Raw genomic sequence first — 13,469 nt, 5'->3', positions numbered from 1 at the left:
GCACCTGGGCCTGACCCCAGAGCCTCCCCTGCGCCCCTCGGGCATGGACCTGGCCTCCATCCGACCCCGGCCTCACAGGGCGGGGAGCCGCCCCCTGGAACCACGCGGAGCTCACTGCTTACTGCAGAACCAGCCGCCAAAGCCCAGCGCCGCGCTCCCCGCTCTCTCGCTCGCCTGCCAGCCCCAGTGGCCCCGTGCCCAGCCCAGTGCGTCCCCAGGACCTTGCCCTGGGTAGACCGGTCCCGGCGCCTGGCGCCCCAGCCTGCCCCTTCTCCGGGGCATTCTTTGCGGGTACCCCCACCTCCTGCTCCTGCTCCAGTCCACCCAGTCCCCGCCCCGGCACAGGTCCCTGCTCTCCGCATCCGCGCTGGGGTCCCACGTCCCAGTCCTCCCGGCCCGCGCCCCGGGTTCCCCGCTTCCCCGCGCCCCCGGCCCCCATCTCCGGGCCCCGCCACTCCATCCTCCCGGACCCCATCTCCCGGCCCCCGGCTCCATCCTCCCGGCCCCCATCTCCGGGCCCCGCCACTCCATCCTCCCGGCCCCCATCTCCCGGCCCCCGGCTCCATCCTCCCGGCCCGCGCCCGCTGACGCCATGACGCCGGCGGAGCAGGGGCGGAGCGGCCGCGCCGGCGAGGGGCGCAGCGAGGGCCGCGGCAGCTGCGGGGACACGCGCCGCGCGATGGACATGGGCACCCAGGGCTCGGGGCGCAAGCGGCTGCCCAACCGCGAGCGGCTGACGGCCGAGGACGACGCGCTGAGCCAGATCGCGCGCGAGGTGAGCGGCCGGGCGGCCCGGGGGCCGCGTCCCGGGTGCTCGGCCTGGGTCCTCGCCCGGGTCCGGCGGTGCAGGGGCGCGGCCCCGCTCGTCTCGGCGGCCTGCGGGCCGGGAGCCGGGCAGCCCCGCCGGGGACAGGCCGCGGCCACCACCCGGCCTGCCCAGCCCGGCCCGGGGGGGCTGACCTGGCCGGAGCCGCAGCCGGCCGGGGGTGGCCAGCACCCCGCTTTGTCCGCCGCTTGGGGACAGGAGGCCTTAGGCGGACCCTGGAGGCCACGGCCGCCGCGGCCACATGGCCCTGCTGGAACGCCCAGCGGGTCTGCTCTGGAGGCTGCCGGCAGCCACGCTGGGTTCGGTGGGGACGGACTCGGGGTCACTGTGGACCCTGGTTCTAGGCGGAGCCCAGGCCCGCTGGGAGGTTTCAGCAAAGTTTCCCGAGAATAGATCGCTGTTGGTGACGGACAGATGGACCTCCGTGGGACAAATCGCAAGCAGCACACAGCTGTCCTTTCAGCCGTGTGCTTTTTATTAACTAGTGCGCCGATGGCTCGGCCTGGAGGGCTTGGGTTCAGAGTAAGACATCCCAGCAGGTGTGGAGTGAGATGCCCATTTCCACCTGACATCCAGACAGATGTACAGCAGACTGGTAGCAGCACCTCTGGGGACGCGGAGTCGGTGGGTTGGGGCTGAAGTTTTCACCCCGCACCCTTGGTTACCTTTGAGCTGTGTGTGCCGTGTGGGTGTGTTGGCTCTGAAGAATTAACTAAGAGGTGGCTGCAGCCTTGCTCCTGGGTCTCCGCCGAGTCAGGTGTGATGGAGAGTTAGCCTACCTACTGTTATCTTCCCACGTGGAAACCCAGCAGGCCGGGTTGCCCTGTGCGCCCGGGATCTTCTCTATAACAGCTTCTAAAGTGTAGTCGAAGACGCCTGATGTTGTGTCCATGGACATGTGCCGTCCATCAGTATTTGTTGAACATCGAATGCACAAAGATGTGTGTGTTTCTGTATCCGTCATGGAAAGGGCTTTCCAGCAACCCCCGGTCATCCCTTGAAGCCCAGTATAGGCGCTTTGTCCGCTGAAGGTTTGTTTTACTACAAACCTTCTCATGCTTAGCTCTCCCGAGGCACCCAGTCAGGGTCTCCTGCCTGCACCTGGCACCCCTGGCTCTGGCTCCTCACCTGGTGGGCCGCCTCCCTCTGTCGCCAGTAGAAGGTGACCCCGCGGAAGCAGCGTCTTACTTTTATCCTGAGAGCTGCACCGAGCAGGTGCTCCTCCGTAGCTGTGACGCTCATTCGTAAGCAAAAGTTGTAAACAGCACTTCAAGGATTTTTGGCCAGCTTTAGACACTCGTCAGTGTCAGGGCTCGGATATAATTCCCTCGTGAAGACAGTCCCCTGTGCGCATCTAACCCTGACAGAGGTGACCGGTGGCCGCGGGCCTGTCTGCCCTGGGTGTTTGTAGGACAAAGGAATGAGAAGAATGAGAATCCCCAAAGCCTGCCTCTTATCTGCTGGTTTTTATAAAAATAGACTAAAGGGAAAGGCGCGGGAATGCTCCTTGGTCGACAGCCCAGCGAGGTCCTGCCTCCCATCCAGAGACGCAGCTGGCAGTTGTAAAGATAGACCCGGAGTCAGACCTGGGCTTCCAGGCTGCGCTCGTCGGGCTGAGCCGCCCTGGGAGTCACCTCCCGCCTCCTCTCAGCCTCTGCTTTCTCATCTCTAACACTGCAAAGAACCGCTCCGTGTGCCTGCGCCGTGGCGCACACACGTAAGTGTGGGGGGCACTCAGCAAGTGTGAACCACCCCTCCCAACAGAAGCCAGACACAGATGCGGCCATTGCCAGGGCTGAGTGGCATTTATTGATGAGACTGGAGAGGGCAGGTGCATATCGCATGTTTTACTACAAATCAAATTCTGTTTCCCAACTGTGAAGATGAAAGTCACTATTTGAATGGCAAACATCTACTTAGCAGGGGGGGATACCGGGGACTGAATCCAGGACGTTCTACCTCTAAGCTACACACCCAACCCTTTTAAATTATTATTATTATCATTATAACGGTTCTCACTAGGTTGTTGAGAGTCTCACCAAGTTGCTGAGCCTGGTCTCCAATTTGCAATCCTCCTATCTCAGCCTCCCGAGTACTGAGAGTACAGGTGTGAACCACCACGCCCAACTTGCTGAGTCCTTAGGCGTTCTTATGAATGTTAACAAAATTGCCTGGTGTTCAATACTTTCTCACTCCTTGATTTAGTGGATTTGTTATGGTGCACACGTCCCTGTGCCTGAGAGCCAGGACCCTGATGAAGGTCCACCCTGAGGGTTGGCCCCGCCAGAGGTGGGAATCTGTAGATGAACTATGCTGATAGAACACAGGATGATCAAATCTGAAAGGGGCCCGGACAGCCTCAAAGAGCTGGGGTCAGAAGTGGCTTCCTGGAGGAAGCTTGGATCTGGGCATTGGGTGCCGGAGCAGAAACCCTGACCCCGCTGGAACTGGGGAGGGAAATGGATAGCCTTGGTGAGGACAGCCCAGAGGCAAGGCAGGACCCGCAGCAGCTTTGCCCGAGGCTCGGCCCTCTTTCTCTGCAGCTGGCTCTGTGGAGCGGCCTCAGCCTCAGGCTGCTGCCTCTTGAGCCTGGCTCTTCTGGTGGTCCTCTCCAGGGAGCTAGAAGTGTCTCCCTGAAAAGTCCTGAGTCTCCCTGGTGCTTCTGCACCAGGCTCTGGCCAGCACCTCTGACTTGGGCCCTCAGAGTCCCTGTAACTAGAGTCTGCCTGTGGCCAGCCCGGCCCATCCTAGAACCTGGGAGGGCCAGCCTCCTGCAGAGCTCTGGGGAAGTTGGGGAGGCCTGAGTGGAAACAGAGGAGCCCTTAAGAGGGTGCAGGGTGCAGGTAGAGAATGTACAAGGTGTAGGTGAAGAACCTGCCCCAGAAGATAGCAGGGAATTCTGGGCCAGGTCATCAGGAGGCCTGGCTCAGGGGCAGGGGCCCGGTCCCACCCTGGGGCCACCCCGGGAGGAAACGGCAGCTTCCTTAGCTTCTGCTTCCACAGTTAGGTTGAGTTCCAACTCTCACAAGTTTACTGTACATGCAGTTGTGGTTGGGTTTTTTTTTTTTTTTTGAGGAAAATGTATTTTTATTTAATTTCTTTTTTATATACAGTCATTGGTGCATTCTAGTGTTATAGCCTCACATCCCAGTGCATTTCATAGTTGAAGTGGCCTCCAGGCACACAGCAGTTGGTGGACTTTCCCCAGGCTTTCTCTCCCCTGCCCTTCCCCACAGAGGTTGGCATGGGCATTCGTTCACACATAGGTATACAATGTCAATGGAAGTGTTTCTTTTTTTTTGGTAGTGTTTCTCCATTAGTTCTCCTCTCCTCCTTTCCCCCTCAGCCACCTGCTCCCTCCTCTGGGTTCTCTCCTCCACTGTCGAAGTCCCTCTTGTGTCCTTGTGACTCCTGGCTTCTTCGAATGAGGGAAAACACATGACCACAGTTGTATCGAGCGCTTTGTGGGCCTAGCGCGTCAGTTTCTCACCTTCCCGTGGAGTTCTAGTAGCAGGATGTGGCCCGTGGCTCTGCAGCCCGGGAGAAGCAGGTCACTGCAGTGGAGGCCCACTTTGCTGTCTGTAGAGCTGTTTCCAAAGCTTCAAGAACCTTCTCTCCCAGCAGGTCTGAGTCTGCTGGTGGCCCTGGGAGCGCCTCTGGCTTCTCCTTAGCACTCTGCTGCAGACTAAAATGACAATGTTCCAAGTATGACTGTGTCATCTCCTCATTTGTCCTCTCCGGGGTCCCCTTTGCCTGCCTAGCTGGCTTCCCAGCATGCACACACTGGATGTTTAGGGCACACCGCCCCTTCCTCCCTTCCCTGGAGAAGTGCCCAGGCCACGTGGAAGCTGCCTGTGGAAGAGGGGGGCCACAGCACCCAGGGCAGCCTGCAGTCACTGCTTGCCCGTGTGGGGACACGGGACCACCCTGCCGCCAGCTGGCTCGCTGCGGGAGCAGCCAGGGACAGACCCCGGCTGTCACAGGCCCTGCTTCTGGGGACCTTTATTTTGGGTGTCCCACAGATAGAGGACATTTTAGTCGTTGGTCCCTCTCACTCTGCTCCTTCCTTGGCCTCCTCCCTCCAGCACCACACTGACCTGGCTCCTCTGGGCCTGAGCGTCCAGGACGAGCTTAGCAAGCTCCTGCTCTGGCCTGGTCTTGTGCTGGATCCCCTGCCCTCCGCTGAGAGCACAATGGGGCCAGCAGGGCCCTGGGAGCAAACAAAGGGCTTCTGGTTTGCTCAAAATAGCCTCTAGCTCTGCACCTTTACCTTAACACTTTTGTTTCTGTGAATTTGTCTTTTTTTTTTTTTTTTTTTTTTTTTTTTTTTTTTTTGCAGTACTGGGAATGGAACCCAGGGGCATTTTCCCTCTGAGCTACACCTCCAGCCCTATTTTGTATTCTTTATTTTGAAACAGGGTCTCACTGAGTTGCAAAGGGCCTCACTAAGTGGCAGCTGAGGCTGGCTGTGAACTGCGATCCTCTCATCTCAGCCTCCCGGAATTTGTGTTTCTGACACTGGTGCTCTGATACAAACCAACAGGTGCTGGTGTCATGGCACGCGCCTCTAATCTCAGTGACCCAGGAGGCTGAGGTAGGAAGTTCAAGGCCAACCTGCGCACCTTAGCGAAGACCTGTCTCAAAATAAAATAAAAATTAAAAAGAATAAAAGAACAGCTGGACACCGAATCACAGTCAGGGTCAGTGGCAAGCGCCCTCCACTGGTAGGGAGCATGAGGGGCATCCTGTGTCCACCATGAACGCTGCCCTTCCTGAGATTCCAACACCGCACCCACCAGGAAGCCAAGGGCCCTTCCTTAGTTGATCCTGAGATAGACACAGTGGTAGGTCACCGGTGAGGCACTGGGGATGAGACAGGTGTTCCTGCGCTGTGACCCTGGGCTCTTTATGACTCCCAAAAGATGTTTCCGACGGGAAAGGATGTAAGAAGCTCAGCTGTGGATGGCCCTGCGGCCTCGGCGCTGTGGGCCCCACCCCACAGCTATTTCCATCGGAACCAGCTGTCTCCTGTCCCGTTTCTGGTGCTCGGTGCTTAGCGCAGGGATTTGTCTATGGAGGGCTGAGGGCAGGCAGTGTGTGGAAATCGGGACCGAGCCCGTTCCCTGTGAGCAGCGTCAAGGTGTGGGGAGAGAGGAGAGAAGAGGGGATGGAGGTTGCTTCTGGGTCGGCCGTAGGCCAGCACCCTCAGGGCTTCATTCCCAGGATTGCATGGACTGTCGGGAGATTAGAGACCCTCCGTCTGATGAGGCAGGCGCAGACGCCGAGTGATTCGGACGCCGAGGCCCAGTGGCAGCCGGGTGGTGCTAGCTGATCGCCTCGGCTGCCTCCTGGCCCGACTCCAGGCCACGTCGTGCGACCAGCCCACCTCTTCCCTTCCCCAGCCGACCTGAGAGCCATCGGCATATCGTATCAAGAGGGAGAGTCTCACGTTCTCCGCTGTACTGCGTCTCCTGTCTTCTTTTTCTGTTCTGAAAATCTCGAGAAACATAATGTTATTTCATCAAAGTAATCCTGTTTCTACCTTGCCCGCGTTCCCAGCCGCCAAGTGGTCCAAATCCTTAAGGAGCCTACAGACCCGAAAGGGCCCGCTAACGACCTCCATTTCCACAGACACCTGCGTGGGCACCACTGCGGATCGACCCATTTCCAGTGGCGCCTGATGGCTCCTTGGGTTGAAGGATAGGATTTAGTGTCCCTGGGCCCACATCAGCCCCTCCCTCTTTCTTTTCTTTTTTTCTTTTTCTTTTCTTTCTTTCTTTTTTTTCAGGACTAGAGATGGAACTCAGGGGCATTCTACCACCGAGCGACACCTTCAGCCCTGTTTTTTATTTCTTATTTTGAAACAGGGTCTCACTAAGTAGCGGCGGCTGGCCAGGAACCGTGATCCTCCCGTCTCCGCCTCCCAAGTGCTGGGATGACGAGCGTGCGCCACCGCCCGGCTTTCCCTCTCTCCTTTCCCTTCGTCTCTGTGGTTAGTTACACTCTCACTTGGTTAAATAGTGTGTTCACCGCAGAGTGACAGGCTGGTTAAGAGGATGGGCAGCAGCATCAGACTTGCAGGTCTAAGTCCTGATCTGGCCTCTAATCCATGACCTGAGGCCAGCTGCCTAGCCACTTCGTGCCTCGGTTTCCCCATGGCACAGTGGGGAAATTGTGAGTGTATACTTCTCACCGGGTGGCTGCGCGGGCAAATGAGCTATCTCATGGAAAGATCTCAGAAGGATTCGTGGCGCGGGGTCAGCGTGCAGGAGGTGCCCGCGGCGATGGTGATGCCGTCCCGTCACAGGCGGGCTGATCACAGAGCCGCGGGGTGTGCCATATCATTTCTTCCCCCACATGACTTTCTGCTTTCTCCAGAATTCCTTCTTTCTTTCTTCTTTTAATTGTTCCTCTTGTACACATCTCTTCATATCGAATTCTTTATAAGCATCTAAGCTGACCCTTTACGGGTCTATTTTCTATAGGAATCAGTAGATTTGACAGTCCCGGTTCTGTTTAGTTCCGCCTGGAAGCCCACCCCCTGGACTCTGCCCGGCAGTCTTTGGGTCTGGGCGCTATGGGTTTGCTGCGCTGCCTCTGCCTTGGCTCACATCCTGAGAGCCCCTGTCATCCCGTGAGCGCTGCCCCGAGCCGTTTCCCATCGTCCCTTGTCTTCTTTCTTGCATGACTGCCTCGTTTTGCTGGGACACATCCTTCCGTACCTTTCTGAGCAGAACACCTCTTCTAAGTACTTGCCTGTCTGCAAATGTCTTCATTCTACCTTCCCACTTGATGGATGGCGTGGTTGTCTACAGCGTGCTAGGTGGAAAATAACTTTCCAAAGAACAACAAAGATTTCCGTGTTTCCTTTGAGGTGATTTCCAGTATGTACTGTTAATTAAAAAGAGCAAAGAGCAGAAAATGAAAATAGCATGCCGTCCTTTGTATGCGAAAGGCTGTAATTTGCTGGCATTTGCTTAAAGAAGCATTAGCGCAGCCCACAGTGAGGGCACAGTGGGCGGAGGTGAAAGCAGGCTTGCAGGTCTCATTTTTCATATCCTTTTGATATCTGAACCACGTGACACTTTTACCTATTCATAAAAAAAGTCAGTAAGCATCAAAAAGTAAAAACCAATTTCCTACCACAATTTAAGGCATTTCCCATGTTCTTCCAGCTCGCAGGGTTGTCTGGATAATCTTGACGCCTTTCACCTTTTCAGTAACTTGTATAAAACCTGCTTTTGCTTCCTTCCGCGCAGCCGTCGGGATCTCTTGACCCTCATGTTCTGGATCTTCCCCATCACTGAGCATTCAGTAGGTTCAGGCAATCTGCAAACGTGTGTCCTAGAATTGTGGGTGATTTTCCTCACTGTCTTCCTCCCAGCACAGCCTCTGCGGTCTCTCCTGGCTGGGAGTAGAACTTCCGCGTCACCCTCATTATCTCATTGTTTAACCCGTTACACTTTAGAGGTGATTACTGGACTTTATCTTCTACCACGTACACCTGTTTGATATTTAGTTTATAGAAGGTTTTTTGGTGGCCGTCCTTTTTTGGTAGTGTGTGTGTGTGTGTGTGTGTGTGTGTGTGTGTGTCAGAGATTGAACCCAGGGACATTCTACTTTCAAGCTACACACCCAGCCCTTTGGGGTTTGTTTGTTTGTTTGATGGTACGGGGGTTCCTGGAAGCCCTTCTACCTCTGGGCTACACTCCCAGACCTATTTAAATACTTTTTTTATTTGGAAACAGGGTCTCCTAAGCCAGCGCGCGTAGCTGGCTTCGAACCTGCGCCATCCTCCTGTCTCTGCCTCCCAAGCGCGGGGATTACAAGCGTGTGCCACCACGCCTGGCACACCCAGCCCTTTATAAAAAAAAAAAATTTTTTTTTTTGTGGTACTGGGGGTGGAACCCAGGGTCTTTTCTACCTCCGGGCTATACTTTACTTGGAAACAGGGTCTCACTAAGTTTCTGGGAGCCTCACTAAGTACCTGAGGCTGGCTTTTGAACCTGTGCGATCCTCCTGTCTCAGCCTCCCAAGCGCTGGGATTACAAGGGTGTGCCACCACATCCGGCTCTTAATTTTTGTTTTGAAACAGTCTTCCTAAGTTTCCAAGGCAGTCCTCAAACCTGCGATCCTCCTGTCTCAGCCTCCAAGTCCTGGGACTCCAGGCGTGCGCCACGCCGTGCCTGGCTAGCAGCCTGCCGCCATTCACCCCGCAGCACCTTTCCTTAGCACTTCTGTCCCACAGTGCTAAGGAAAGTGCCGCAGGTTTCCCGAGCTGTCCTTTGGCTCCCTGCATCTTGGCCTGTTGTTTCTGTTCCTTCTTGTCCCTTGTCTGTTTTGGTCTCGTCTTTGCGTGAGGACCCTTGGCCCTCCATTCGTGTTTGAGAGGGAGGACTGTCATGTTAAGCGAAGGCTGGGAGGGGAGCTGGGTCCTCTCGGAGTGTGCGCAGGGCCCAGGCCGGGCTCAGTGAGCCTGCCAGGGGCTCCCCGGGGCCGCACACCTGCCAGGTTGAGTCCAAGTGCCCTGCGTTCCAGGCAGCGCGGGAGGGAGCGCTGCTTCGTGTGAGCACACCGGGCTTCTCTAACTGGACGCCCGTAGATGAGCTTTGTTTTTTGTTTTGTTTTGTTTTTTTTTTTTTTTTGCAGTACTGGGGATGGAACGTAGGGGCATTCTACCTCCGAGCTACACCCCCAGCCGTATTTTTCTTTTTATTCTTTATTTTGAAACAGGGTCTCACTGAGTTGCAAAGAGCCTCACTAAGTAGTGGCTGAGGCTGTCCACAAACCAAGATCCTCTGGTCTCAGCCTCCCGAATTCTGGGATTACAAGTGTGCGCCGCCACGCCCAACTGAGCTTTGCTTTTTATTAGGGGTGGTAGGAATTGAGGAGAATGCTAGAATGAATCTGAGGGAAGGCCCGGGAAGCACAGCCAACCCCGGTGTCCGCAGCACAAGCCAGGCCACGGTCCTAGGGCATGCTTTACCCAGAGTGCGATCAGTGCCAAATCAGAGCCAGCAGAAAGAGCCGTAAGAAATAAGATTTCAGAGCTCGGGCATCGAGAGTAATTAGTTCACTTATTTGCTTGGCAAATTGTCTAAGACCCGAGATAGACTTTCCATAAAGCAAATGCCTGGAGAGTTGGGTAGGCAGAATGCGATATGGTCTTGGCAGTGGACGGACTCCTGGGTCAGCAAGTGCGACTGGCCAAGGGCCCTCGGTGCGCTGGTGTCTCTCTCACAGCGCCCCACCCACTTCTTGGCAAGAAAAAATAACCTGCGGTCGGGGTCTTATTTTTTTAACTTTTCATTTATTTATTTATTGGTACTAGGAATGGAACCCAGGGGCATTCTTTCTCTGAGCTACACTCCAGACCTTTTCTATTATTTATTTACTTATTTATTTATTGTGGTACTGGGGCTGGAACCCAGGGGCATTAGACCTCCGAGCTACATCCCCAGCCCTATTTTTTATTCTTTATTTTGAAACAGGGTCTCACTGAGTTGCAAAGAGCCTCACTAAGTAGCTGAGGCTGTCTGCAAACTCTTATCCTCTGGTCTTAGCCTCCCAAATATGGACTCAATGACTATTTCGAGTTATGGAACGTACCTCTATGAAAACACATTTTCACAAGAAATTAGCCACTTCTTCAGAGCTGCCTGCGCAGCATGGACCGCACGTGGCTGTTCAAGTGTGGATTAGTGTCAACGAGGCACACTTGGAAAGAAACGTCCTCGGCTGCACTGAGCAACTTCAGGTGCTCCACCGCACGGGGCCGCGGCTTCTGAGGTGCGCAGAAAGAGCCGTAAGGGATTACAAGCATGCGCCACCATGCCCGGTTTATTTTTTATTTTTAAACAGGGTCTTGCCGGGTGTGGTGGTGCACGCTTGTAATCCCCAGACTTGGGAGGCAGAGCCAGGAGGATCGTGCAGGTTCGAAGCCAGCCGCTCTGGTTTAAGAGACCCTGTTTCCAAATAAAAATGTAAAATAGGTCTGGGAGTGTAGCCCGGAGGTAGAAGGGCTTCCAGGAACCCCAGTACCACCAAAAAAAAAAAAAAAAAAAAGAACAGGGTCTTGCTAAATTGCTGAGGCTGGACTCCAACCTGAGGTCCTCCTGCCTCAGCCTCCCACATGCTGAAGACAGGTGCACATGCACCTCGTGACTGTGTGCAAGGACACCAGGAGACATACAGTAGTTCATTATGCTTTGAGCCTCCAGCTGCCATCCATTTTGCCACCTTTCTCTTTGAGTTCTTCATTTTTATTGCTCGCCTTCTTTTGTGAAATCTCTTAGGCACCTGGGGAAGCCCGGGGCTGACCTTCCTAGAGACGGGCTGTCCCCCACGGCGCAGGAGCTCTGAATCTCCGTGCGCACCACAGAAGCCGCGGCCCCGTGCGGTGGAGCACCTGAAGTTGCTCAGTGCAGCCGAGGACGTTTCTTTCCAAGTGTGCCTCGTTGACACTAATCCACATTTGAACAGCCACGTGCGGTCCATGCTGCGCAGGCAGCTCTGAAGAAGTGGCTAATTTCTTGTGAAAATGTGTTTTCATAGAGGTACGTTCCATAACTCGAAATAGTCATTGAGTCCAGTGAGACCAGGCATCGCTCACGATCAGGTATAAAGAAGAGGGGCGCGGTGACATGGGCGGCCGGGGCTGGACTCCCAGCCAGGGAAAGAGTGTGGCCACTTGCCAAGCCACATGTGCACAGGCTGCCCATGCCCTCTGGGACCCACTCCCTTTGCCTGCAAAAGATGGATGGCAGGTAGCTTGGTAGCAGGCCATGCCTCATGGCACTGCCAGACACCACCTATGGTCATGCCAGCCGGAGGTCGTAGTGCTCTGTGACCAGTGGGGATGAACTCTGGGAGCCAGGATCCGAGCCCAGGGCTGAAAGGCGTCCTTAGGGGAAGAATGGTGAGGGGAGAGAAAGGAGGGTGGGAGAAAAGACAGGCGCGCCCACCTGCACACTGGAGAGCAGGCAGGCGGCCCCTGGGACTGGCCACGGGCGCACAGAATTGAAGTGCTAATGGCGGGCTTCGGATGCAGGTGGACCTTAGCGCCAGCTTCCCTCCTGGGCCCATACTTCACTCTGAAGCCCAACAGGACCCTCTGGGCTCAGGATCGTTTTTGCTTCTTTCAGAATTTAAGAGTCAGTCAGATATGTTGCAGCATGCACCTGTATTTGGGAGATTGAGACTGGAAGATAGAAGGTTCAAGGCCAGCCTCAACAACTTAGAGAGTCCCTCAGTAACTTAGTGAGACCTTGTTTCAAAAAATAAAATAGGGCTGGCCAGGCATAATGGCACACGCTTATAATCCCAGCATTCGGGAGGCTGAGACCGGAGGATCACAGTTCACAGACAGCCTCAGCTGCTTAGTGAGGCCCTTTGCAACTCAGTGAGACTCTGTTTCAAAATAAAGAAAAAAAATAGGGCAGGGAGTGTAGCTCAGAGGTAGAATATCCCTGGTTCCATCCCCAGTACTGCAAAAATAGGCTGGAGATATAGCCAGAAGGTAGAACACCCTGGATTCAATTCCTAGCGCCAAAAAATAAGAGAAGAAAAGAACTCATAATAAGACGCCACTGGATTTTCCCAGCCACTGGGTTCTCGGGCGTCCTCCCGGTGCCCAGCCTCGGGTTGGCTTCCTGAAGTGCATGGGCCCCTGCGGGCCCCTGCTTGTTCTTCACCCTGAATCTTTGGGCGTATCTGACCTCTTCGAGGCTACCAAATTACCTGCCTATTTTTAACCTGTGCCTCCAGCCAGCTGAGTGATGGCCACATGAGTTGAGAGGAGGGAACGGCGACCCGGTCCTGCAGTCCTTCGGTTGCTGAAGATTGCTCTTGTTTGGCGTTAGCTTAGGTGCCTCTGCCTGGGCGCTGTGCACATCTGGATGCAGGCACTCCCCTGCTGTGAGGGGCTGTCCTGTATGCTGGAGGGCATCTGCCAGCATCCTTGGAGGCTGCCAGCAACATTTTGTTTTAGGTTTCTTCCAGGCCAGGTTCTACCTTAAGCTGGAATGGCTCCCTCAGCTACAGAGACCTGGACGGCCCACTCTGACTCTTCTCGGTGGCTGGGACTCTCCAGAGGGCAGAAAGCACGCGCCGCCATTCAGTAGCAGCCTCCACCCAAGTCTCCTGGTTCTTTGCACCAAGAGGCCCACAGCCCCTAAAGCTGCTAGGCGGTTCTAGAAGCCAGCCGCGTGCCCGAGTGTGCTGTCACGGGTGTGTCACCCCAGCCACTGGGGAGGCTGAGACCGGAGGAGCACAGCAACTTAGCAGGAGCCTGTTTGACAGTGAAAACATCTCAGAGGGGCTGAGGCTGCCGTTCAGTGGTGAACACCCCGGAGTTACGCCCCAGTACCAAAACAAGTTTGCTGCAGAATCAGGAAGCTGAGGCCTGAGCTTCCAACTTGATGGACATTGAGTAGTCAGATTAGAGGTGAGCTGGGCCGAGAAAGAAAGAGCAGGGACAGAGAGGATTGTACCAGACCTAGGAGAAGAGAGGAGGCTCAGAGACTGCGGGCTGCTCCATCCCGCCAGCCCCAGGGCTTCACTCAGACTCCCAGAGGAAAGTCTCCAACAGAGAAAAAACGGACATCCTGACATCCTCCCCGGGCGCCTGTGCCCTGGGGGAAAG

General features: G+C 55.4%; 1 protein-coding gene across 1 annotated transcript in view; it reads left to right on the top strand.

Annotated features, from left to right (window-relative positions):
• Window positions 1-679: 679 nt before the first annotated feature.
• Window positions 680-13,469, top strand: part of LRRFIP1 (LRR binding FLII interacting protein 1) — a gene marked incomplete at both ends in the record, with an annotated part of 130,754 nt that continues 117,964 nt past the window's right edge. The window contains one exon of the mRNA XM_080688759.1: window positions 680-775. Coding sequence (XP_080544885.1) covers window positions 680-775 — 96 coding nt within the window. The remainder of the gene's footprint in view (window positions 776-13,469) is intronic.

This window comes from Muscardinus avellanarius (assembly GCF_963383645.1).
Source record: "Muscardinus avellanarius genome assembly, chromosome: 2".
Taxonomy (NCBI): domain Eukaryota; kingdom Metazoa; phylum Chordata; class Mammalia; order Rodentia; family Gliridae; genus Muscardinus; species Muscardinus avellanarius.
Note: the sequence above shows the minus strand (reverse complement) of the source record. Positions and strands in the feature narration are given on the sequence as shown.